Genomic DNA, 26203 nt, shown 5'->3' on the forward strand with positions numbered 1-26203 from the left:
TACAGAGTGAGTTCCAGGACAGCCAAGGCTACACAGAGAAACCCTGTCTCAAAAAAACAAAAAACAAATAAACAAAAAAGTGTATGTATGTGTATGTATGTATGTATGCATGTAAGTATGTATGTATGTATGTGTCCTTCCTTCCACCATGTAAGTTTGGGGATTGAACTCAGGTCATCAGGCCTGGAAACATGCAGTTTTACTGCCTGAGCCATCTTGCCAGCCCAAATTTGTAGACTCTTCCTCTTTCATACAAATAAAAATGGCCTGTGAATACTTATAATAATGCTGCATTTTAGGCCAGGCATGGTACGCATGCCTTTAATCCCAGCACTCAAAAGGCAGAAGCAGGCAGGTTCCTGTGAGTACAAGGTCAGCTTGGTCTACATAGCAAGTTCCAAAGCAACCAGGGCCATGGGAAAAAAGCTGTTATATTAGTAATAAAATGCTGTCCATATGGCTTCTGCATTTTGTCTTAGCAGTTCTATAAATCCAACATCAGATTTTTTTTTTGAGACAGTGTTTCTCTGTCCAACATCATATTATTTTGTTATATTTTCTAGGAAGTTGTACTCAGCTATTTTTTACATTGTACTGTGTGAATTATATAATCAAAAAATTACATTCTGTCTCATATTTATTAGAGTGTTGTCTCGTTACATTTCAGGGGGTTATATGTATAGGGAAGATATATTAATTATAAATTAAATTCCAAGAAAAAACACTTGTTATAAAAAGAAAGTCGAAGGTCTAGATGTACTGCCTCACCGAGTCCAAGCTCGGCAGGAGACTGTTGCTCTAACATCACAAGGCCCTGGGTTCCTAAAAACCCATGAGGGGAGGTGGGAGTAAGGAGGGACAGATGTGGTCTGAGTACTTTATACACATGCTGGGGAGACGGCTCAGAGGCTATGTACACAGCTGCTCTTCCCGGAACCCTCATTTAATTCCCTGTGCCCATAGAGGATGCTCTCTTCTGGCCTCTATAGGTGCTGTATACACATGGTGCACAGATATATATGCAGGCAAACTACCTAGACACATAAAAATAAAATAAAGAGAAAAGAACTTTTTGAAAGAAAATGTCTCAATTAAACCTGTTATTCTGTACAACTGCTAAACACTAACATAAAATGTAAGCAACATAAAGAGGAGTCACTGGGCCTCAGAGAACTGAGGACAACTGAGAACAACTGGACAGAGGCTGAAAGCTCTCGAGCCTCCTTCCTAAGTAGTGGTAAGTAGACTGAGGGTTGCACACAGAAGACTAAGGCCAAGACAGCAGAGACAGAGGGGAGGGAGTGGGCAGGGATACTGACGGCTGGATGGTCCCGGCCCAGGGTGCTCTCCCGGATGCTGAGGGCATCATTCAGCAGATGAGCAGCCTCCTTGTACTTATTCTGGTCCCTGAAAAGCAGCAGAAAGGATGAGCATGAGCATGAACTCTGTCCCCATACCATCTCCTTCCTCCCTTCTTTCGAGAGAAATGAGGCACACTGAGAGAGGAGGACAGGAAGGAAGCTTCCTGACACACCAGGCTGCAGACACTGCCATCTCAAGAGGAAGCCACAAGTCCTCAAAAGCAGGAGCCACAAACTGAATGAGACACACACTCTCTCCAGAGTGGCCAGAGAAAGAGAAAGTCTAAGAGATGAGTATTCTCTAAGGCAGAGGGTTCAAGATTGGAGGAAGTGAGGATTCCAGTGTGGGGGACAAAGCCTTGTTTGCAAGGTAGACCTGGGAAGCCCAACAGAGAGGAGAAGAAGGAAGGCTGTAAGCTGCTACAGACAACAGAGGACGGTGGTGCTCACCGATACACCAAAGCCAGGATGTTGAGCATAGTAGCCACGTCAGGGTGACCTCGGCCAGATGTACGTTCCAGGTCCTCTAGCGCTTGCTTGCAGAGTGGCACAGCCACCTCATAGCGACCCTGAGCTGCATACTGGATGACCAGGTTGTGCAGGGTCCGCAACCTTGCTGGGATCTCATATCCACCCTGCTGGGCCGCTGCAGCACCCTGGCCACGGGACACTAACTCATCCCAAAAAAGACAAGGCATTTTCTGAGAGGCCTGCCCTCCCTACCCATCCCTTGTCTCTTGGCTGCTCCCACCAGGCTCTCAAAGGAGACTCCACACCACTGCTGTTCTCTTAACCACACCCTTGCACCTGTGCCCATCACAATCCTAGTTATTCCCTCAGTAAGTCACTCAACCAACATTTGCTAGGGATGTCCAGCAAAGCAAAAACATGAAAGGCTTGAGGAATCCATGTGGCTCCAGCCCAGGGTTATTCTCTGTTAGACTGCGAACTTACTTTCATGTTGGTAACCCTAGTGCACAGCATACTCATTAAATGCTGATGGGTACAGGGGAAGGAGGGACTCAAGTCCTAGTCTGGAATCTGCTCGGTCTACAAAGTGGAGACCTTATCTCTGGATGTGGAGATCCTGCTTAGACAGGGTCACAGCTTGAAGCAGCTTCCTATGCCCCCCACAGCCCCACAGGCAGACTCACAGTCGTTGCTGGAGTCCTCCTCCTCCTCACTGGGGAAGAGGTCATCTAGGGAACTTTTCGTAGCATCTCCTCCCTTCTCCTCCTGGAAGAAAAGGGACAGCATGCCAGGCCCCAATGGCCTCTTCAGGGGTTCCTCTACACCACAAACCACCAACCAATGGAGCTGAAGACCAGCAGCTGACCAGTCATGCACAGGCCTCCTAGATGTAAAAGCCAGGGATGTCGTAGACAAAATCACATAACTCTATTTCTCATCCAGAAAGTTCTCTAACACTCTATTCTCCCTCTCTCTAATACCCACCTTTTATAATTATAGCCATGCGATCCCTGTGCACTTACATTGATTATATGTCTATCCTGTCTCTCCTGAGGGGAAGGAGTATGTCTGCTCTTACTGATATGTACCCAAGTGTCTAGCTCTGCCTTGGGCTTACCATCTCCCTTTGGTCAGTGTGGGCTTAGGGCCCAGCCCTTACTGTCTAACACATTTCCACAATGGAAAATGTACTTTTCTTCTTCAGGAATGGCGGCCTGACACAGAGACTCCAAACCCTCCTATCAGGCTCATCTCTGTGTCCCAGGTAAATTATCTCTTCACTGTCCCTGGACAGAATAGCACTCTAGCCCTGGAGTCTTAACTATAACACCTCCTCCATGCCAGAAAGCTCCTCTTTCCCCACCTTCTCCAGCACAACTTCTACCCCACTTAAATGAACGTGCTGTGCTGTCATAACTACCTCCCAATTCTGTACCCTACTTCCTCTCTGAACCCTTCTGACCATGCCAGCCCTCAGGGACCTATCTATGCAGCAGTCCCTATATCTGACTGAGCCACATCCACACTGTGCTTGCTGCTTCGTCCAGTCACAGCCGTGTCCTCATGTGTGAGCCCAGTTCTGCAGAGACCTGAGAAGGCAGGTACTTTTCATAGCCTCCTCCTCTCGGCCCTCACACGGTACAGGGATACATAAGAACCAGCCCACTGAGAGAAGACTGTAGGGACTCTCCTGCTAAAGTGAGCTATGCTCTCCCTAGGATTCTGGGTTCCAGCTGTCTGACTGCTTGTCTTGCTGCACATCCTGGTAACTGAGAACAAGAACTTCCGACCCACTCTCCAGACGAGTACACATAAAATGTAAGTTGATGGAGCAAGTCAAGATTGTTTCCCCTGCTGTTATCTGGAGTTAGTATCAAGGCTGAAAATAAATTCTTCCAAGTGGGAAGACGTTAAGCATTGATGTTCCCTGTGGGACAGCTGCCCTGCCTGCGGTCCCACAGAGCCTGGCTCACGTGCTCACCATGCCGTGCCCGTCCTCGTCGTACTGCCTCAGCTGCCTCAAGAACTCCAAGTGTTTCTTTTCCTCCTCTAGCTGAGCCACAGCCTGCTCGCTACGCTGTAGCCGCTGCTGAGTGCCTGCCAATTCATCCCGGAGCCACTGATTCTCCTGGCATAGCCGCCGTACTTGGGCCCGCAGCTTCTGCTTCTCAGACTCCACTGTGCTCAGGTGGCTAGCCAGAGCCAGCATTACCTATGTGGGAACATCATATGAGCTCCAGGCTTGTGGATAAGAGCATTAGGGGACAGAGAGGAAGCAACAAGCAGGACTGAGCAGCAAGAGATTTACCATAAAGATACTCTGAGGGGCTGGAGCAGTGGCTCTCAACCGTCCTATGACCCTTTAATGCAGTTCCTTGCATTGTGGCTAACCCCCAACCATAAAATTATTTCATTGCTATTTCATAACTAATATTGCTATGTTATGAATTGTAAATATCTGATACACAGGATGTCTGATATGTGACCCCTGTGAAAGGGTCATTTGACCTTTAAAGGGTTATAACCTACAAGTTGAGAAATACTGGGCTGGAGAGTGGGCTGGAGAGATGTCTCAGTGATTAAGAGCACTGGTTGCTCTTCCTGAGAGTCTGGGTTCAATTCCTAGCCCCAACATGTTGGCTCACAACCACCTGTAACTGCAGTCCCAGGGGAATCTAATGGCCTCTTCTGGCCTCTACACATACCAAGATTACAGGGGGTATATAGATATAGGTGCAGACAAAACTTCTACACTGACTGCTCTTCCAGAATTCAATTCCCAGCAACCACATGCTGGCTCACAACCATCTGTAATTGGAGCTGATGCCCTCTTCTGGAGTGTGAAGACAGCAACAGTGTACTCATATACATAAAATAAATTAATAAATCCGTAAGTGAATGGAATTAAATAGATACTGTAACCCCAGCTGTTGCCACGCCCATCAGATGCCAAACTGCCAGTTCTCACCCAGACAACAGCAGCCTATCCCAGGCCTCCCAGGTCTCTGCCCTTAGTCTCTAGTTCTACTCTTATCCAGAGAGCAGATGACCCCAGGCCAAATACCATCACTCCTCACACATCCCAACAGCTCTCTCCACCCTAGGACAGCCTGCCAGCTCCACACTGTGGCTGTCTCCCATGGCATCCTCCTCCTGAGTTATCTACTTTGTGCCCTCACTCACTGTGCACTCTGCAGAAATCCACAGCAGCCCTGCAAATCACTAAAGCCACGAGCCAGGCTCTAAGCAAGGCCTGTGTACCTGCCCTGCCTTCTTGGGACCTTTTATCCCACGGCTTGCCTCCTCACCCTCTCTGCTCCAATGTCACCTTTTAGGTGAGGCATTTTATGACAGCTCTGGGTCCTCTTCCTACTCCCTTCCCTCCTTTCTTAAAGGTTTATATATTTATTTGAAGCATCCGAGGACACTGTCACTCTCCTCAAGACACACTAGAAGAGGGCATCAGATCCCATTACAGATAATTATGAGCCACCATTACTGAGTCTTGAACTCAGGACCTCTAGAAGAGCAGACGGTGTTCTTAACCCCTGAGCCATCTCTCCAGCCCCGTCCCTTCTTTCTGTCTTTGTTCTGTCCTTAGCATCGATCACTCTGGCACAGTAAATCATTTACTTATTTTTTTTTTTTAAGATTTATTTATTATTACATCTAAGTGCACTGTAGCTGTCTTCAGACACACCAGCAGAGGGCTTCAGATCTCATTACAGATGGTTGTGAGCCACCATGTGGTTGCTGGGATTTGAACTCAGGACCTTCAGGAGAGCAGTTAGTGCTCTTAACCACTGAGCCATCTCTCCAGCCCCAATCATTTACTTATTTAAACTGTGCTCTCACTATCTCTCTCAGCTATAATATCAGCTCTGAGAGGAACTGTCCCATGGTGTTCTGTAATGCACCACCACCAGCATGCAGAAGAGTTGACACACAGTAGTCACTTAATGAATATTTAATGAATTAATAAATCCAAGTTTCTAGGACAAGATCACCCCAAACTTGCATCAGGTAACTGGAACACTTGGCATAGCTCCTGATTCTTACCTGGGCCTCGCTCAGCCCCAGCTCAATGTTCTCCATAGACCGTCGCAGCTGCCGGGCCTTCTCGTGCACCAGTCCTTCCTCATGGCCTCCCTGTTGCAGACACTCAATGGTGTGGGACAGGCTCTGCAGCACAGCCTGATGTTCACTGTGTAGGGCCTCCAGCCCTTGGCTCACCAACCTGGTACTGCCCAAAATCTCCTCTTGACTCAGCCGGTGCCCTGCAGGCTCATCCCGCTGCCCCAACACCAGGCCTGACATCCTAGGCTAAAGAGAAACCACAAAGCTCAGGTGGTGAAGAGGAAAGACACACTATTAGAGATTGGTGGGCATCCACACGAAGGGAAAAAGAGTATGGGAGTCCACGTGACTAAGTTGATGAAAGAGACGAGGTAAGCCGGGCAGTGGTGGTGCACGCCTTTAATCCCAGCACTCGGGAGGCAGAGGCAGGCGGATTTCTGAGTTCGAGGCCAGCCTGGTCTACAGAGTGAGTTCCAGGACAGCCAGGGCTACACAGAGAAACCCTGTCTTGGGAAAAAAACCCAACACCCTTCCCACACCAAAACAAAAACGAAAGAAAGAGACAAGGTAAAGAGGAGGAATTGCACAGCACTAACCATAAAACTAAGGCGAGTTAAGAGGAATCAACTTGGATAAAGATCTGCAGAACAATCAGGTGGGCTTGGAGCTAGAGGAATTTAGGACTGGACCATTGGAGAGGGAGCATAGGTTAGGAAGAGGAAGCGGGGGATCTGAAGAATTGTAAGAATTGTGGAAGAGCTGTGCAAGAAGCAGTGTCCCTATAAAGAAGGACCTAAGGTTAGGGAAGCGGGGAGAGGAAACAGCAGCGGTCATTACAGGGCTCTGGGAGGTTGAAGGTCTTCAGGCTGCATCAGCAAAGGCACTAAGCCCAGCACCTCCCAACCTGCTGAACTCCTTTCCAACTAAACTTCCGGCCTCACTCGCCCCCGCCCCCCCCACTCCCACCCCCGAACTCCACCTGTCTTCCTACTTTCTCCACATTCATCCCTAAAGTCTCCTTACCTGCATACAGAGCAGAAGCCCTTGACTTCAGGCGGCTCCCAGGCCACAGCCCGGAAGAAACTCTGACCTGAAACTAAGGATTTAGAAGGATTTGTACTGCCCAAAGTCCAGAAGTCCGGCAGTCCCACCCCTTCTCTGTCACCACCTTACAGCCTCTCAGAGGACCTGGCACAGAGCCCCACCCAGGACAAACACCCTCCCCGCTTCAGCCTGCAGGTTCTTCAGAGACTTGTACTAATGCCCTTCTGCCTTAAGTCAGTCTCCTCATCCCAGCTCTGAGGAGTGGCTTTCTCCCAATCAGGGAAAGAAAGACCGATTTACTTCGAGACCTGCAGCAAGGGGTGTGGTGTGCCTGAGAAGGGAGACCTGGCTAGGATTCCCAACAGGGTTACCGCAATAGCCTCCTTTCATTGCTTTGTCTGACATAATCACCTAACAGGCACCTTAAGTGCCGGATGGTTCAGGGGAGCGCAGCAGATCTGCTGATCACAGTGGAGTCATGGAGAAAGGCTCTGAGCGCAGGCTGCCCAAGCCTGGGGGCCTACAATTCAGGAGTTGCTAACTTGCCCCGAGGGCCGAGACTGAGGGCAGAGTAAGAACGTCAAGGGCTGAGGGGGAGCAAGGGCAGAGTGAGTGAGGGCAGAGTGAGTGAGGGCAAAGTCGCTGACCAAGACGAGCTCGAGGGGTTCCCACAGACAAGTCAGGGGTTCCCACAGGGGGCGGGGCAGGTTGTCCTACTGTCTGTCTGGACGCCGAGGGGCGGGGAAGAATCGCGGGGGTGGGGGGGGGCGGAGTTGTTGAGTCAGTCTAAAGTTTTGTGAGGTTAGTAGAAAGTGACTTATTCATTTGTCCCGGAATGTGGAAATTAGAGTTAGTGTAATCTAATTCTCAGCCTCAGGGGTACTCCTAAAGACTCACCTGCAGTCTGCCGGTCCGGCTGCGGCCTTCGTGGGTACTGCCCCTTTAAATTTATCATGGCTGCCGCTCGAGGCAATTGTTTTGACGGCTCTGAGGGGCGGGGACTGTCTTTCAGTCACGTGACCTGTGATCCCTCCGATGATTGGCTGCGAACTTGTTCTTTAGGGAGGAAAGAAAGCGTGTATCCTGCGGCGCTGCCGTTCTGTGCCCGCCTCTTTTGCGTCATTGGAAAGCGACGGCATCGTGAATGAAACGTCATCCGAGAGCACCAACCTCTGGATAAAGGCAAGAGCGAGTACAGTACAGAGGCGTCTGACCATCCAATGGCCCTGTGCGCGCTGACTAGTGCTCTGCGCTCTTTGAGCCTGGCATCCGCGGCCATTACCGCCCGGGTTCCGACTCTGCTCCCTGCTGCCCAGGTAATCCGCTTACCTGGGAAATAGGATTGTTTCCGCCTGGGCTGTCAGTGATCCCGCAAGACTAGTCATGATCACGTGACCTTGAGTACACTTGCCTTCATCTTTTGCTCGTGGTAAATGCTGCTCTTTCAGAGAGCTCCTTTCGTCAGGCGAGATACTGGCTTCCAAGTGCTTTTGCAAATCTTTACTAAGCAGGTTGCAGTAGTAACATTAACGTGCCAGCCGTAAACCAGGCAGAATAGAAGACTGAATTAAATGAACTCCTGAAAGTTATTATGCACATTTTGGACATGAGAAAACTGGTCAGCAGTCTTACACCTTCTGGGGCTAGACAGACTGGCTTCGGAAGTTGCTTTTGTTTTTGCTCTGGTTCTACAAATTAAACCTTTCATTCCTACCTCTGACCTACACGCCTTACCCCAGAACCAGTGCTCTTAACCATTTTAATGTGCAGATGGATTGTTGCTGATATTAGGGAATGTCGATCAGTGGTCTGTAGTGGGCAATGGTGAATCACAGAAAAAAAGAAATTATTGATCTTGCTTCTCCACATTTTAGGCTGAGCATGGCAGAATTTAGCAAATGTATATTTGATATTCCAAACTAAACCAACCACTGGGTCTGCAGCGAGTGGAAAAGCAAAGTAATCATTTCCATCCATATTCGAAAATTCCTGAAAACGTGCAGAGGGAAGGTTGCCAGGCAAGAACTTGAAACCAATTGGACGATGATAAAAGGGAGAACATCTCCTTGGAGAAGTATTTCAGAGGTTTACCAAGTGACTACCCAAGTAACTGGATAAACATATTACGCTGGTATTTGTGAAAGCTGAAAGTTGGAGATTTGGGGGCAGTGTTCTGAGATGCTTCTGGGAAGAAGTAGCCTGCAAGCTTAACTTGGTCTATGTGCTTTCTTCCTTGGTTCTCTAAAAGAGAATATATATATTTTTTATCCCTAGATACAGAGCAATGTCCTCCTCCACCTGCCCCCTGCCTTGGTGTTGCCCTCTTATCGCCCATTGCATATGTCTGTGGACTGCAGTGCCAAGTTTGTGTCCTGGAAGAGTCGTACCAAGTACACAGTTAAACCAGTGAAGAAGAGGAAGTCTGGGGGTCGAGACCATACAGGTGGGAAAAACAGCATTCAGGAGGAAACTGCATTAGGATCCTAGATGTCGCCGGGCAGTGGTGGCGCACGCCTTTAATCCCAGCACTTGGGAGGCAGAGGCAGGTGGATTTCTGAGTTCAAGGCCAGCCTGGTCTACGAAGTGAGTTCCAGGACAGCCAGGGCTACTCAGAGAAACCCTGTCTTGAAATACCAAAAAAAAAAAAAAGGATCCTAGATGTCTGTAGCAGTGCACTATAGCTTGTAAAATGTCACTGAGGTGCGTGTTGCTGTGTAGGTCATTATTGAAGCTGAAGAATAGACCACACAGAAACAGATAACCTGTTCAACACAAGGGCCCAAAATTCATAATGGTTTAAATGATGTGAGTCCGGTATATATCCTTCCCAGTAATCTTACTGAATTCAATAAGTTGAAAATTTTGCTTCATACAATTTTAATAAACATATTTTTATCGAGCCATCTAAGTGTGACCCCACTACTTTTGCAAGGATGCCCTAGCCTCTATACACCGACATGCTGTGGCTCAAATCTGGGACCTCAGCGCTTGCAAGCCAAGCTCTCTCTACCACTGAGGTACACCACCAACCCTTTGTTGTTTTTCTGTTTGTGACATAATATTGAGGGAGTACTACTGTCCAGTCTAGGCTGAGAGCTATTCTAACCTGAATCACATGCCTGAACTGTCTTGATTCTAGGCCGCATCCGAGTACATGGTATTGGTGGAGGCCACAAACAGAATTATCGAATGATTGACTTTCTACGGTTCCGGCCAGAAAAGGAAACCGCCCCAGGACCTTTTGAGGAGAAGGTTGTGGTAGTCCGCTATGATCCTTGTAGGCAAGTTTGGGATGGGAAATGATGATGGTGTGGTCTGAGTTGTTGTTTTGTAGCTTCTCAGAAAGTGTGGGCTTTGTTCATCATCCTGAACAGGTCTGCGGACATAGCTCTGGTTGCCGGGGGCAGCCGGAAACGCTGGATCATTGCCACAGAAAACATGAAGGCAGGAGATACAATCCTAAACTCTAACCACATAGGGAGGATGGCAGGTGAGAGATGGCTGGTAGATGTGTGAGTGGAGGTTGGAGGTTGCAAAGGTCTAGTGCTGATGAAATCCTGTCTTCTAGTGGCTGCTCAAGAAGGGGATGCATATCCGCTTGGGGCATTGCCTGTGGGGACCCTCATAAACAACGTAGAAAGCGAGCCTGGCCGAGGAGCCCAGTATATCCGAGCTGCAGGTATGGGCACAAAAGCAGCCCACACCCCACAGTTGGGAAGACCAAGGGGTACCTAATATCACTATCCTGGGAACGCTTTAGGCCCACATCTGTTCCAAGGACAGGAAAAAACAAGCAATGAGAGGATGAATATGTGCTTTGTTTTAACCTAAATCATAGTGTATGGTCTTCTGTGTCTCCTGTGCCCCTGAAGGGCAAAGGAAGGGTAGGATGTGGCCTAAGATCCCCATGGAAACCTCCCTGTGATTTGTGGAGGGTGGCAACGCTGTTTCCCCTTCCCCAGGGACATGCGGTGTGCTGCTTCGGAAGGTGAATGGAACAGCCATTATCCAGCTGCCCTCTAAGAGGCAAATGCAGGTATGTGTGGGCACACGTGGGAGGGGCCAGCAGAGAAGGAGTTTTTGGAATGTACCTTACTATCTCCCAAGTGTTTATGATGCCAGGCCCTGCTTCCATCTGTGTCTGCTCTGTTCTTTGCTACCTGACTAAGCATGCCTTATCAGGTTGGTACCTTAATAGAGTCAAAATGTCTTTTCCCAGCAGGGCATGGCAGTACATGTCTGTAATCCCAGCATTCCAGATACTGTTGCAAAAGAAGCAAGCCATCTAGGCTTTTTCAGAAAACCAGGAACAGATAGGTGTGGGTTGAACCATCAGGTTGGAACTGGCTTTCAATCTTGAGATGTCTCAAGAGCCAGAGGCCAGGGTGTCTTGGTGCAGTGCCAGAACAGCCAGGACTACCTACCTTCCCAGACCCTGACTCCAAAAGGAAACCAGAAACAAAAATAGATGTGGGGAAAAGCTAAGGAGAAGCTTAACTTTTAATTCATTCTGTCGGGCCCACATTTACATTCTAATGTTTTATGTTTCTCCCTTCTCCTCCTACTCCTCATTGAGTGTAAGAAGCCACCCAGGGCAGTGTTCCCAACACTACCATGCCAGTCTCTTGCCCCCACCAGTGCGTTCTTGTCTGCTTCTCTTGTCAGGTGCTGGAGTCGTGCATTGCAACTGTAGGCCGGGTATCCAACGTTAACCATAACCAACGGGTCATCGGCAAGGCAGGACGGAACCGCTGGCTGGGCAAGAGGCCTAACAGTGGGCTGTGGCAACGCAAGGGAGGCTGGGCCGGCCGAAAGATTAGGCCACTGCCACCCATGAAGAGTTACGTGAAGCTGCCCTCCGCTGCTGCCCAAAGCTGATTCTCCTGGACTCTAATAAAATGTCCTTTGTTTTTATCTGTTACTATCTTTTCACTTTTGGAGGGCGCGGTACAGACTGGACGAGAAGTAAACAAGGATAGAGGGAAGAAAATGGAAAAGATGGATGGGGAGGGGGTAGAAATGACCTCCCAGTTCTGGCTTTGGGAAATGGGAAGGCACTTCCGGCGGCTGAAGGAGGACTAAGAGGAAGAGGAAAGGGCGGTGCGGAACTGGAGGGTTGCTTCGTCCAGGTGGCAACTACTACTCCGCCTGCTGATAGCCCCCGGCCCCCAGCTTTCCGCTAAATCGGGCGGAAATGAGCGGTGACTGGGGCAGGAGGCGGAACCTCGGAGCGCCTGCAGCCCCAGCCAGGACTAGGCTCCACCCTGCGGCAGGCAGTGCGCAGGCGCGCGCCGTGAAGCTCTGCTGACCACGCCCTCCGCCCGCCTGTCTCCCGAAGAGGCACGCCCCCTCCTCTGCGCCTAGACCCCTTCAGGGGGCCCGGGCGGGGCCCAGACACTCGCCAGCGCCGCAGCCGCCATCGCGTTCTGCTCGTCCCTAGCTCTGCAAAGGACAGGCCTCGCGCCAGGATCCCGGCGGACTTCTGAGGTGGCCAGAGCCCCGCCGCGGCCCCTGCCCCTATTCTGGGCTTCCGATCGTCCACGGAGCCTCGCGTCTCCTTCCCCAACCATGTTTCGGGACTCTCCTTTATTGGGCCTACCTCCCCATCCTATCCCACCACGCCCGTTCCGGACCTTCTCAGGTCTTGATTCCCATCCATCAAGCCTCGCGCCGCTTATCCATCGGACCCCTGATGCACCCTTCTCCCGGCCTTGCGCCTCTGGTCATGGATGTTTCCATACCTTGTCCTTCTCCCAGCCCGTCACGCTTTGCTGATGGCCATTTCTGTACCCTTTCCTTTGGGCCTCACAACTCAGTGCTTCAATTTAGAGATTGCATCCCCCTCAGACACAGTCCTGTGCCTTCACACACCTGTTTTCTTAAGTAACCTTTATCTTTCCCAGCATCTTGGGCTTCATTTGTAAATCCAACACTGCTCTATGCCACTGCCCTTCCCGTTGTTCTAAACCAGACCCACTCGAGGCTGCAACCCTTGGAGACCTTTTAGCTCCAACATTTTGCTCTTGAATAACAAATTCCGCAGTGTTCTTCCGCCCAGTCCAGGTCTCACCGGCCGAAGCAGGCCCAGCTTTACCCCACCCAGAATAACAGCTGTTGCTGTTTTGCTCCTCCAACTCCTGGTTGCCCTTGTTTTCTGACCTCCCTCTCACTCTAGCTTGCCTATTCTCTCTTCCTTGTGTGTTTCAGGTGCCACGATGGTGGGGGAGCTCCGCTACAGGGAATTCAGGGTGCCCCTGGGGCCTGGCTTGCATGCATATCCAGATGAATTGATCCGCCAACGGGTTGGCCATAATGGGCACCCTGAGTATCAGATCCGCTGGCTCATCCTCAGGCGCGGAGATAATGGGGACAGGGATTCTAGCCAAGTGGACTGCAAGGCTGAACATATCCTGCTATGGATGTCTGACGATGAGATCTATGCCAACTGCCACAAGATGCTGAGGGAGGGTGGCCAAGTCATCAGACCTTCCCAGGAGTCTGCAGAGGCCGGGACCCTCGACAAATCTGTGCTGGGGGAGATGGAAACAGATGTGAAGTCCTTGATTCAGAGGGCCCTTCGGCAGCTGGAGGAGTGTGTGGGCGCCGTTCCTCCTGCCCCTCTCCTTCACACGGTCCATGTACTCAGTGCCTATGCCAGCATTGAGCCCCTCACTGGCGTCTTCAAAGACCGCAGAGTTCTGGACTTGCTCATGCACATGTTGAGCAGTCCTGATTATCAGATCCGCTGGAGCGCAGGCCGGATGATACAAGCTCTGTCCTCCCATGATGCTGGTGAGGGACAGTTTGGGGAGGAAGGGAGAACAGGAGAGGGTCTGGGTCAGCTCAGGGATTCAGAGGACACTGTGACAGGACCTTCTGATCTCATCAGTACGTAATGGTTCTGTTGTCATTCACTTAAAGTTGGAAGAAGAAAGAGGGAGCGGGGTTTGGGGCAATGTTTGTTGGTGGCGGGGGGCAGGGGGAGGGCCAGGGTGGGGGGAGAGACTGAATAAGCAAGAACATATTAATCCATTAGCTTTTTGTGCAAAAGAAGAGCTTAGACTGTTGCAGAATATGTGTGTGTGTGTGGTAGTAAACTTTGGCTCTTGAAGCAAATCAACAAAATATGTCATTCCCAACGAGTGCTGGCAAAGGGTTGGTAGTGAGTAAAAAAGCCAGGAGAGATGCCTGAAAGACTGTGCTTAGGGAGCTGTTTCTGATTGGAGGTGTGGGTTTCAGGGACCCGGACCCAGATCCTTCTGTCACTGAGCCAACAAGAGGCCATTGAAAAACACCTGGATTTTGACAGTCGCTGCGCTCTGCTTGCTCTGTTTGCCCAGGCTACACTCACAGAACACCCGATGTCTTTCGAGGGTGTTCAGCTGCCACAGGTATCTTGTGAGGGTATGAGGTAGTGGGAGCTGTGGACTTGCCACAGGAAAGAAGGCAGAAGATGAGACAAGATGAGTGAGGGTCAAAGGTGTATCCTACAGGTCCCAGGACGGCTGCTCTTCTCCCTGGTGAAACGCTACCTGCATGTCACCTTCCTCCTGGATCGGATGAACGGCAATGCCAGGGATCAAGGAGCCCAGAACAACTTTATTCCTGAGGAGTTGAATGTAGGGAGGGGCCGGCTGGAACTGGAATTCAGTATGGCCATGGGAACTCTGATCTCTGAGCTGGTGCAGGCCATGCGCTGGGACGGGGCCTCGAGCAGACCAGGGAGGCCTTCCCCCCAGCCTCAGCCGGTAGAGATCTTCCACCCCCATGCCCAGCATATCAGGAGGTCAAGGCGGTTTCGCTCCCGCACCGAGTTTGCAAGTTTCAATACCTATTCCTTGTACGTGCGGGACACACTACGGCCTGGGATGCGGGTACGGATGCTGGAGAATTACGAGGAGATCGCAGCTGGGGATGAGGGCCAGTTCCGACAGAGCAACGATGGTGTGCCCCCTGTGCAGGTAAGCGCTGTACAGTACTGGAACACTGAAATTTTATTCTGGGTAAGGCATACATACCTGGGCATTCTATATTGGGGGCTCAGTTAAAATCCAAAGGGCAAAGGCATCAATGGTTGAAAGGACATGGACCCCTTGGGATATGTGAGCAAAGGAGGTTCAGACCCAAGAAGAAACTGATAGATCAGAATTTGGAAGATGGGCCAAATGGATGGGCCAAATATGAGGCCAGATGAAAGCATTGAGTCATGATATCAAAGATAGAGAGGCTCCAGACATGGTAGCAACGCTCGTAATCCGAGTACTTGGGAGGTAGAGAGAGGCAGAAAGATCGGGAGTTCAAGGCCAGCCATGGCCACATAGCAATGTTGAGGTCAGTTTGGGACCCCCGTCTGAAAGAAAGTAAAAACAAAATTAGACTAAAGGGAGTCAGGAAGTAGAGGCCGCTGCTGAGGAGGAAGGTGAGGCTGCCTGTAGACTACATACATTGTTGTATAGACAGTCTGTATATTCTGTAGACTGTGCTTTGCTATTTGAGGTGGTCACCTTACGGACTATGAACCCCAACGTTGAGCCTCAGCTCGTCAATAGCAGCTTCTCTCTTCCCCTCCCCTTCCAATTCTCCAGGTGTTGTGGGATTCAACGGGCCATACCTACTGGGTTCACTGGCACATGCTTGAGATCTTGGGCTTTGAGGAAGATATTGAGGATGTGGTTGAAGTTGCTGAGTTCCAGGGGCCAGTGGCCAATGGAGCACCGAGTGTAGGTGAGCTCCAGGAGGGGTTGGCTCTGAGCAAAGAATCAGAGACCTACCTGGGCAGACAGTGACTCGGCTGTTGCCACACCCCGTTTACACAGTCCCGCCATCCCAGCGCTGGAAGCCCATGACTCAGCTCTTTGCTGAGCCCTATGTGGTTCCTGAGGAGGAAGACAGAGAAGAGAGAGAGCACTTGACCCGGGCTGAGTGGTGGGAGGTCTTCTTCTTCATCAGGAAATTAAGTGCAGCAGAGCGTCAGCGCATCGTTGATCTCCTTCAGGAGCACATGGATGGGGAGGTAGGTACTCCTCACCAGTGTCCCCATCAGGTCTGGACTGGAACATTTGGAAAGCTCAGGAGGGGAAGTGGAGGTCAGACAGCTTCAGGGGCCCACAGCAGAGGAGTCTGGAACGTTCAAAGATGCAAGAGTTGGTGATCTGCCAGCTACAAGAGGTTCAGGATGGGGGACGTGTGTAGAGAGATCCCCATCCCACAGAGAATCTCGCACCGTCTGCTCGTTCAGTGACTACAGGCTGACTCTCTCCCACAGCACGTTCTGGAGTATGAGATGCTGCCTGAGCTGACCGTACCCATTGACTTGGCCCAGGACCTGCTGTTGTCTCTGCCTCAACAACTTGATAACAGGGCTCTGAGGGACCTGTTCAGCTGCTGTGTCTACAGGAAGTATGGGCCTGAAGTCCTGGTAGGGCAGCCGGGCTACCCACATGTGCCAGATGCCCAGCAAAATGTACTATTCAGAGCCAAACCCGAGCCACAGGAGTCTGAAGGTGAGTGCCCTGCAGACAGCAGCAGAGAGGCCTGCCTTTGGGAAAGTGTCCTCAAAGAGGTATCTCCTCTAGCAGTGTGCCATCTTGTCTGAGAGATCCTACCCACAATCCCAGGAACTTAAGATGTATGTGCGTGCATGTGTGTATGTGTGTGTCTATATGGCTAGACCCAAGGATAATTACAGATGCAGATGTCATTCCTCAGCTATCATTTATCTTTCTTTTATTTAAACTGATTTTATTTTAGCTGAGTGTGGTGGTCCACACAGATATCTGAGTTTGAGGCCAGCCTGCTCTACAGAACAAATTCCAGGACAGCTAGGGCTACACAGAAACCCTATCTCAAAACTACCAAGTCCGCCCCCCTAACCCCCCAAAAATATTTTATTTTATCCATATGGGTGTTGTGTGTCTGTGTACTGTGTGCATGCAGTGACCACAGAGACCAGAAGATGGTGTTGGCTCTCCTGGAGTTGAAGTTCTAGGTAGTTGTGAGCTGCCATGTGGATGCTGAGAATTGAACCTGGATCCCTCCTTCCCTTCCTTTCTCTCTCTTTTTCTCTTTCTTTTTCTTTTTCTGGCTCTCTCTCTCTCTCTCTCTCTCTCTCTCTCTCTCTCTCTCTTTTTTTAAGGCAAGGTCTCTTGCTGCCCTGGTTCTTGCTAGCTGTCTCCACCATATGTAGTCCTGGGATTACATATGAACCACTATGTTGTTACTGTTTCTATAAGACTTTTTTAATTCTATGTATATGTGTGGGTTTGTGCATGTGGGCCAAATGAGGCTGTGAGATAGTTGGATCTGGAGTTACAGGTGATCATGAGCTGCCTGACGAAGGTATTGATAATTCTTATCACACACTTGTTCCTCCAGCCAAAGATCCCACACCTCAGAGTGCCAGCCCCGCCCTGCAGCATCTGGTGGAGTTCTTGGGCCCCGATGGGAAGCTCCTTGTGGATCTGGAACAAGCCCTCAGCTCCGAGGCTCCCCGGGAAAATGAGGTCAAGCCATGCCTGCTGCAACTCCAGGAGCAGCCCCAGCCCTTCCTCACACTGATGCGGAGCCTGGAGACTTCCGCCAGCAACAAGGCCCTGCACTTGACTGTGCTCAGGTGGCAGGGTAGTGAGGGGCAGGGTTGGGCACTGGAAGTCCTCATGCCAACCTGATATCTCTCTGCCCTCCCATTTCTGTCTCTCCCCCTAGAATCTTGATGCAGCTGGTGAACTTCCCTGAGGCGCTCTTGCTGCCCTGGCACGAGGCCATGGATGCCTGCATGACCTGCCTTCGGTCCCCCAATACTGACAGAGAGGTAACACTGCCCCACTCTGGGAAGAAGCTGGAGGCTGGGGAGGAGAATGGTGAGGTAGACCCCCTCCCCTGCCCTGGCGAGGCTTGGAGGGCACAACAGAATCTTTGTGTTGCTTTTAAAATGAAACTTTGTTTTTTTAAATAGGTAATACATTCACAAAGTTCACAAGTCAAAGTGGCACAAGGTAGTCCTTGAGAGTCCTGGCTCTTCCCTGACTCCTATTGTCTCAGTGTTCTTACTGGTAACCCACTGTATTAATTATTAGTCCATCCTAGGCTTCCTTATGCAAATAGAAATGAGCTCCGTGCACTTCTTTCCAGCCAGGCCTTCAAGAGGAAGGGGAGGGGTTCCCTGCTCTTGCAGAGGACCCAGATCTAGTTCTTAGCCCCACTGGGCAGTTCACAACTATCTGTAACTCCAGTTCCAGGGAATCAATTCCTCCTCCTAGTTACATGCACATGGTGCGGTACATACATGCAAGGCAAATGCTCGTACACATAAAATTCAAATAAAACTTAAAAAATCTTTTAAGAGAGGGAGTGAGGGAGTAGACTTTCCTATCAGAGGTCCTGGGTACAGAATGCCTCAGAAGGGTCAAAGGTCATGATGTTAATGAGTATCCCAATTTGATGCCTTCGGTTTCCTAGCTGTTCTGAGGGTCAATAAAGAAGTTCAGGCCTTCCCTATTCCCTGCCAGCCCTTCTAAGTGTCTGGGCTGGGTGCCTACACATCTCAACACCAACCCTGCAACTGGTTCTTGGGAGCCACAGCTGAATCAAAGAACTAAGGGTTCTCTACCTGTTCCCGACATACTCAGTGGCTAAGAGCTACAGGGGCAAGAAGGTTCTTCCCATACGTTTGAACGTGTTTCTCTAACTGCACCTGGTTTTTATATTACTACCACACACCACTCAGCTCCCAGCACAGAATGAGCATGAATCACCACAGCTATCCATGTAGCCCAGGCTTGCCCCTTTCTTCACTGCTCCCTTGACATCCCCTCTCAGGTACTCCAGGAACTAATCTTTTTCCTACATCGCCTGACCTCCACAAGCCGGGACTATGCCGTGATACTAAACCAGCTAGGAGCTCGGGATGCCATCTCTAAGGTCCTGGAAAAGCACCGAGGGAAACTGGAGTTGGCTCAGGAGCTGCGGGATATGGTGTTCAAGTGTGAGAAGCATGCCCACCTCTACCGGAAACTCACCACCAACATCCTGGGCGGCTGCATCCAGGTCAGGAGGAAGTGGAGGTTCTGAGCTACCTAAGAACATGGATCCTAAGCTGTGGCGGGGGACTGGGTGCTGGCTCAAGGGAGCCTGGAGACATTCGTTTTCTTACTGTTTGACCTTTCCTCCATCTGTGTTTGCCTGAGCCTTGTGTCCCTCCTTTCTCTGATGTTCCGGCTCCAGATGGTCCTGGGCCAGATTGAAGACCACAGACGAACCCACCGGCCCATCCAAATCCCTTTCTTTGATGTGTTTCTCAGATATCTGTGCCAGGGTTAGTGTCTGCCCCCCACCTGTGTAATTTACCATCACTCATTTTCCCCTTTGTACATACCTGGCTATGACCTTCCCTCCCTCCCCTCTCTCCCCCAGGCTCTAGTGAGGAAATGAAGAAAAACAGGTACTGGGAGAAGGTGGAGGTGTCTTCCAACCCACAGTGGGCTAGCAGGCTGACAGACCGCAACCCCAAGACCTACTGGGAGTCCAGTGGCAATGCTGGCTCCCACTCCATCACCTTGCACATGCGCCCAGGTGTCCTCATCAGGTAATCGACTCCCACGTGCACACATGGATGGCCCTGTGCTGGTCCTGCCAGAGTCACCCGGGCTCTTGAGTGTGGGCACCATGGATCCCAGTTCCCATTGGTTCCTCCTCCCCGCTTCCAGGCAGCTAACTCTACTGGTGGCCGTTGAGGACTCAAGCTACATGCCAGCCTGGGTGGTGGTATGCGGGGGCAACAGCATCAAGTCTGTTAATAAAGAACTCAGCACGGTAGGGACCCCTGTGCCCTGGCCCAGCCCTTGTAGGCCCTCTCTCCCTTTCTAAGTCTAAGCTCCTAAGCCCTACACCTAGTAAACCCCACACAAACTAGTCTATTATCCTTGCGCCCATGTGAGGGCGTTGAGCATGAAGCAATGGGAGAGGCACTAACGCCCCTTTGTCAGGAGCCCTGTGTATCCCTGGGTGCAGGATGGAGGGATTTGCAGGGGCTGATGTGGCTGGGTTATTGGTAGCTCTGTCTACACCTCAGGAGGTGACAGCCCCCTCTGCTCCTCCCCAGGTGAACGTGATGCCATATGCTAGCAGAGTGATCCTTCTGGAGAATCTGACCCGATTCTGGCCCATCATCCAGATCCGCATCAAGCGCTGTCAGCAGGTGGGGTGTGAGGACTGGTGCAGGTCTCTGAGCCCCCAGCAAGAGGACAAAACCCAGATGTCTGTCACCAGACTACCCCATGGCAGTCCTGAGCCTGATGATGCCTTTAGATTTTGAGCCAGGGTCTGGGTGGTTCAAGGGGTGAAGCCTATGCCAATGAGGGTGTGGGGCCAGCTACAGGTCTTGTGTATAACAGGGCGGCATTAACACGCGCATCCGGGGTCTGGAGGTCCTGGGCCCCAAGCCCACTTTCTGGCCAGTGTTCCGAGAGCAACTGTGCCGGCACACCCGCCTCTTCTACATGGTTCGGGCACAAGCATGGAGCCAGGACATAGCAGAGGACCGCCGGAGCCTCCTGCACCTGAGTTCTAGGTGTGTGAGAGCTTGCATGTGTGTCTGTGCGGAAGGTCAGGTTTGGTAAATGAACTTTGGGTGGGTCCTTAGGCGGCCAGGAGACGGGTCTGTTCTAGGGTATGGGGAAGGTAAAAGCATTTGAGGTGAGGGATGACAGAAAGAAAAGATAAGAGTTCTCTGAGTGCAGAGTGAAGCATCCTGCTAGTGCAGGGCTCTTCTGAAATATTGCCCTAGGTGCTGGCTGCATGCTGAGTAATGGAGGCCCCAGGGCCTGAGCTCTTCCTTCTCCTCCCCAGACTAAATGGGGCTCTACGCCATGAACAGAATTTTGCGGAGCGCTTCCTTCCTGGTATTGAGGCCGCCCAAGCACTGAGCAAGACCTGCTGGGAGGCACTGGTCAGCCCCCTGGTGCAGAACATTACTTCTCCTGGTAACCACCCACACCCAACCACAACCTCTGGGTTCCGCTCTTTGCCTTTTATTACAAATGTTTGTCACTTCCATCCCCACATCTTCTGGGCTGGACTCCTCCTCTCCCTGCGTCATTTTCCATGGTTGGCCTTTTGCTGCCCCTTGGTGACTTCAATCTCTCTACTGCCCCAGAGACAAGCCATCCTTAGGTTTGTTATTCTTAACCTCCAGATGAGGACAACACCAGCTCCTTGGGCTGGCTGTTGGGTCAGTACCTGGAGTGCAGGGAGGCTGCCTACAATCCCCAGAGCCGAGCCGCAGCTTTCTCCTCTCGGGTTCGGCGCCTCACCCACCTCCTGGTCCATGTGGAGCCCCGTGAGGCAGTACCTCCAGTGGTGGCCATCCCTAAATCCAGTGAGTACTGGGACTCCAACAGGAGCTCCACCCCACTCATGAGTTCCCCAGTTCTGCTCCCCACACCCACATGTCCAGTCTATCCATCTTCTGTGTGCTACCCCATCCATGAACAGCAAAGCATGCTGGGAAAGGTCTTCAGGGCTTGCCCTCAGGAACTTGAGGGGCTGTAGGTCCTTGCCTCTGACACTCTTTTCTCTCCACAGAGGGCAAAAATAGAAGCCATGACTGGAGCTCCTTGGCCACCCGGGGCCTTCCAAGCAGCATAATGAAGAACCTGACCCGTTGCTGGCGGTCTGTGGTAGAGGAGCAGGTGAGCAGCAGCACCAGGTGTGGAGTTGGGGCTGGGACTCCGTGGCGGTACCACATCGGCTGCCTCTTCCTGCTCCTTCCCCTTCCTCTCAGATGAACAAGTTTCTGACCTCATCCTGGAAAGATGATGATTTTGTACCCCGCTATTGCGAGCGCTACTATATCCTGCAGAAGTCCAGCTCTGAGCTGTTTGGGCCACGAGCAATCTTCTTGTTGGCAATGCGGAATGGCTGTGCTGACGCCGTGCTGAGGCTCTCGTTCCTCAGGGCCGCCCATGTAAGTTCCTTCCCGGATCTCCCCTGCCTTCCCAAAGTGGACTACCTCAGTCTCTTGTGCAATGAGTAGGTCCTTTGGATATGACCATATATTGAAAACTAGGGAAAATGTCACTGCGTGTGGCAGATAGATAGTCAGACAGACAGACACTCAACATGTATCTTTGGTTGGTCTCTTGGTCTTGAACTCAGAGGCCCACCTGCCTGTGTTTCCCAAGTGCTGGGATTAAAGGTGTCAAGCTACCATGCCCAGCTTCTTTCAAAGGCAGGGTCTCATGTATCCCAGGCTGGTCTTAAACTTACCATGTAGCCCAAGAATGACTTTGTACTTCCGATCCTGCCTCTATGTCCTGAGCGCCGGCATTTCAGGCATGTACTATTCATTATCTCTGTTTATGTGGTGGTAGGGACTGAACCCAGAGCCTTAGCAAGCACTCTAGCTAGATTCCCTGCCCCTCCCTAATTCCTAATTCTTCTGCCTCCATCTCTCAAGGGATAGGATCATAGATGTGTGTCACCATGCCTAGTTTCTTTGTTTTTGAGTTATTTGATTTGTAGGCACAGCTTGCCGGGGTGGTGGTGAGGGACTGATTTTTCAGTTGTTAATACTGCTGATTTGCACAACTGTTAATGGAAGTGCCTGTCAGGCTGTAGTGGCTGTAGCTCTGTGGTACTGTGTGTGCTTCTGAGTCCCGATTCCTTCCAGTACCTCCTGTAGAGGGTGGAGGAGGCTGACCAGTGGATGACAGTGGTGGCCATCCATTTCGGTTTTCTCTGCCCTTCTCCATTCTGTTCACTGGCTCACTCACCCATGGTTTTCTTATGCTCTCCGCTCAGGTGAGTGAGCAGTTTGCTCGGCACATTGACCAGAGGATCCAAGGCAGTAGAATGGGTGGAGCCCGGGGAATGGAGATGTTGGCACAGTTGCAGCGATGCCTGGAGTCTGTCCTCATTTTATCTCCCCTGGAGATAGCCACCACCTTTGAGCATTACTACCAGTGAGTTTAGATCTGATCTTCCTGTCTCCTTTGGGTAGAGTATGGGGAAGGTAGGCAGGCTGGCTGTTTTGGGGCAGGGCCAGCTCACATGGCCTGAGTCTGATATAAAGGCAGGCCAGAGTGAGAACCTGGGGCCATGCTGGCACCCACACTGAGACCTGGCCTGGCTGTGTTTGCTACAGGCACTACATGGCTGACCGCCTCCTGAGCGTAGGCTCCAGCTGGCTGGAGGGGGCCGTGCTGGAGCAGATCGGGCCCTGCTTCCCCAGCCGTCTTCCCCAGCAGATGCTGCAAAGCCTGAGCATCTCAGAGGAGCTGCAGCGTCAGTTCCATGTTTACCAGCTGCAGCAGCTTGATCAGGAGCTCCTGAAGCTGGAAGACACAGAAAGGAAGATACAGGTGGGTTCCAGAGAAGGGACGAGCAGGGGGCAAGTAGGAGGCCTTCGGCATCTGTAAACTTGGTTCCCTTCCAGGTGGCCCATGAGGACAGTGGCAAAGAGGACAAGAACAAGAAGGAAGAAGCTGCTGGAGAAACAGCAGCTGTGGCCATGGCAGACGAGGAGGAGGAAGAGAAGAAAGAAGAGGGAGAGGAGGAGGAAGGGGAGGGAGAGGAGGAGGAGGAAGAGCGCTATTATGAAGGAACAATGCCGGAAGTGTGTGTACTTGTCCTGACTCCACGCTTCTGGCCTGTTGCCTCTGTCTGCCAAATGCTCAATCCTGCAACATGCCTGCCCTCGTACCTGAGGGGGACCATAAACCACTACACCAACTTTTACAGCAAGAGTAAGCAAGCATCTGGGAAGGGGGCTTGGGCTTGGGGACAGGGTCGGCTACTAGGAAAAGGACCTGAGTTGGGGTAGATGCTGAGGTTAGAAACCTGGATGGTGGGCTGAAGAGATGGCTCTTCCAGAGGTCCCGAGTTCAAATCCCAGCAACCACGTGGTGGGTCACAACCATCTATAAGGAGATCTGGTGCCTTCTGGCCCTGCAGGCATACATGCAGCAAAACACTCATATATTGAATAAATTTAAAAAAGAAAGAAACGTGGGTGGCTACTACAGACATGGCATCTCAGCCCGCCTTTGTTCAGGGGTACACAATACAGGAGATAAGATTCCCTTCGGGGGCAGGAGAGCTACGCGGAAAAGTGGAGGAGCTTTAAGTGTTAGCTGGAGTCCAATCGCCAGGAATCTCTTAGGAATTGGGGGGATAGAGGCAGACTAATTCTAAGAGACGCCATAAGAAAGAGCTTAGGGGTGAGTTGTGGCTAGGCATGGTCAGAACTCCATAGGCAGTCAATTGGATCGTTAAGAGTTTTGAGTCTAGCCTGGTCTAGTAAACTGTAGGTCAGCCATAGCTACATAGAGAGACCCTCTCAGAAAACAGCAAGAGTGGGTGTGAGATTCCTTCTGTAGTAGTCACATTTAGTTTCAAAAGTATTCACTGGACATCAGATTCTAGCCTGGGCAACAAGAGTGGGTGAAGAGCAGAGCCCCCTTGGGAGTCCCCAGACAAGAAGGAAAGGAAGCCTTCCTCTCTCGGATCCGTCTCTGATAACTCAGAGGCGTGGCTGCAGCCTGCTTAGCACAGCCTGACTCCTTGATAGCCAAGGCTTTTTAGAGAAGCTGAGATCAGAAGACATCATGGCCGGAAGTCCTGCCTGGGTCTGTACACTGCAGAGACCAGCAAGGCAAAGCTTGGCCGTTGGAGAATCTCCCCCCCCCCTTCTTCCATCCCCATCCCCTCACTTGTCCTCCTCACCTCCAGGTCAGAGACGCTCCAGCTTAGAGAAAGAGCCACAGAGGCGACTGCAGTGGACGTGGCAGGGCCGGGCAGAAGTGCAGTTTGGCGATCAGATTCTGCATGTGTCCACAGTACAGATGTGGCTGCTGCTGCACTTCAATAACCAAAAGGTGGCCCATCCCTCTGCCTGTCCGCCCATTGACTCTGTCACCTGTCTTCTCTTACTTCCATCCTCCCCAGTTCACCCCTGGGGAGGACCTAAACACTTTGTATCTCTTTTAAGGAGGTGTCTGTTGAGAGCCTGCAGGCTCTCTCAGAGCTCCCTCCAGATGTGCTCAACAGGGCCATCGGGCCTCTCACCTCATCAAGAGGTCCCTTGGACCTTCACGAGCAGAAGAACATACCAGGAGGTATGCACTCAGGGCCGAAGAAGACTGCTCTGAGCCGGGCACCAGCTTCTCAGGGCCCTCCCCAGGCGAGTGACCGATGTTCCTTTCAGGAGTGCTCAAGATTCGAGATGACAGTGAGGAACCCAGGCCAAGGAGAGGCAATGTGTGGCTCATCCCACCTCAGACATATCTGAAGGCCGAGGATGAAGAGGGCCGGAACATGGAGAAGAGAAGGAACCTTCTAAATTGCCTTGTTGTCCGAATCCTCAAGGCTCATGGGGATGAAGGCTTGCACATTGACCGGCTCGTCTATCTGGTAGGCAGTGGTGGGCATGGCCCTGGGGGAGATGCCCATAGGTGGTGGTGGGCTATTTGAAGCATCTAACTCACGGTGTAGCCTCTCGGTGTGTGAGGCATGTGGCTGGGCTGCACTTGCTGTGCTAGGGACTTCCAGTCCCAGAGTGTGTGACTAACACGGAAGGCAGACGGTGCTAAGGGCTGTGGTTTTGACCTGTCATTTCCTTCTGATCTTGGCATCAGGTGCTAGAAGCTTGGGAGAAAGGCCCATGTCCTCCTAGGGGTCTGGTCAGCAGCCTTGGCAGGGGAGCGGCATGCAGGAGCTCTGACGTCCTCTCCTGTATCCTGCACCTCCTGGGTAAGGGCACACTGCGGCGCCATGAGGACCGGCCACAGGTGCTGTTCTATGCAGTCCCTGTAACTGTGATGGAGCCCCACATGGAGTCCCTGAACCCTGGCTCGTCAGGCCCCAATCCACCCCTCACCTTCCACACCCTGCAGATTCGATCCCGAGGTGTGCCTTATGCTTCCTGCACTGGCACCCAGACCTTCTCCACTTTCCGGTAGCCCTGGCTATGGGGTCAGGGGTAGGTGAGGCAGGGGCTTTCCACAGAAAATAAAACGCTGGAATTTGAAGCTGTGACCTGTATGGGACTGCTAGAGATGGGTGACTAGGGTGTGGGGGCCCCACTTGATGGGGAGGAAGGAGGCCTCGAGCATGGAAGCAGTCTCCTGACACACACATCAGGAGCCTTGTCAAGGTCTGGGAAGGTGGACTAGAGAGCAAAGGCTGTATCGGCTGTGTCCAGGCAGTGGATTCAACAGCCCTCCTCGGGCTGAGTGGATCTCAGTCCCTCTTCG

The 26203-nt window shown here is 51.5% G+C and overlaps 3 protein-coding genes across 4 annotated transcripts in view; 2 read left to right on the plus strand and 1 right to left on the minus strand.

Annotated features, from left to right (window-relative positions):
• Positions 1-7951, minus strand: part of Klc4 (kinesin light chain 4) — a 15508-nt gene extending 7557 nt beyond the window's left edge. Inside the window, exons 1-7 of one of the 2 annotated variants that reach the window (XM_031347721.1) lie at positions 7851-7951; positions 6933-7005; positions 5892-6155; positions 3814-4044; positions 2516-2597; positions 1812-2031; positions 1320-1407 (exon numbers count right to left, since the gene is read on the minus strand). In XM_031347721.1, coding sequence (XP_031203581.1) covers positions 1320-1407; positions 1812-2031; positions 2516-2597; positions 3814-4044; positions 5892-6155; positions 6933-6938 — 891 coding nt within the window. In that variant the 5' untranslated portion in view covers positions 6939-7005; positions 7851-7951. The remainder of the gene's footprint in view (positions 1-1319; positions 1408-1811; positions 2032-2515; positions 2598-3813; positions 4045-5891; positions 6156-6932; positions 7006-7850) is intronic. The other variant, XM_031347720.1, reaches the window with a different exon arrangement.
• Mrpl2 (mitochondrial ribosomal protein L2) lies at positions 7399-11871 on the plus strand. Its single transcript, XM_031347722.1, has 8 exons — positions 7399-7524; positions 8016-8269; positions 9228-9396; positions 10093-10234; positions 10328-10443; positions 10522-10632; positions 10916-10989; positions 11619-11871. The coding sequence occupies exons 2-8, from the start codon at positions 8174-8176 to the stop codon at positions 11829-11831; spliced, it is 921 nt and encodes a 306-aa protein (XP_031203582.1). The 5' UTR covers positions 7399-7524; positions 8016-8173; the 3' UTR covers positions 11832-11871.
• A 195-nt stretch (positions 11872-12066) lies between these two features.
• On the plus strand, positions 12067-25978 carry Cul7 (cullin 7). Its single transcript, XM_031347572.1, has 26 exons — positions 12067-12440; positions 13161-13745; positions 14193-14344; positions 14447-14914; positions 15539-15677; positions 15770-15966; positions 16219-16456; positions 17328-17565; positions 17658-17763; positions 18771-18998; positions 19176-19266; positions 19365-19536; positions 19658-19763; positions 20053-20148; positions 20345-20520; positions 20799-20932; positions 21145-21327; positions 21534-21640; positions 21733-21915; positions 22752-22912; positions 23095-23311; positions 23386-23695; positions 24681-24826; positions 24940-25066; positions 25156-25361; positions 25586-25978. The coding sequence occupies exons 2-26, from the start codon at positions 13169-13171 to the stop codon at positions 25907-25909; spliced, it is 5082 nt and encodes a 1693-aa protein (XP_031203432.1). The 5' UTR covers positions 12067-12440; positions 13161-13168; the 3' UTR covers positions 25910-25978.
• Positions 25979-26203: the final 225 nt, after the last annotated feature.

The sequence above is a fragment of the Mastomys coucha genome, unplaced genomic scaffold, assembly GCF_008632895.1.
Source record: "Mastomys coucha isolate ucsf_1 unplaced genomic scaffold, UCSF_Mcou_1 pScaffold3, whole genome shotgun sequence".
In the NCBI taxonomy this organism is placed as follows: Eukaryota; Metazoa; Chordata; class Mammalia; order Rodentia; family Muridae; genus Mastomys; species Mastomys coucha.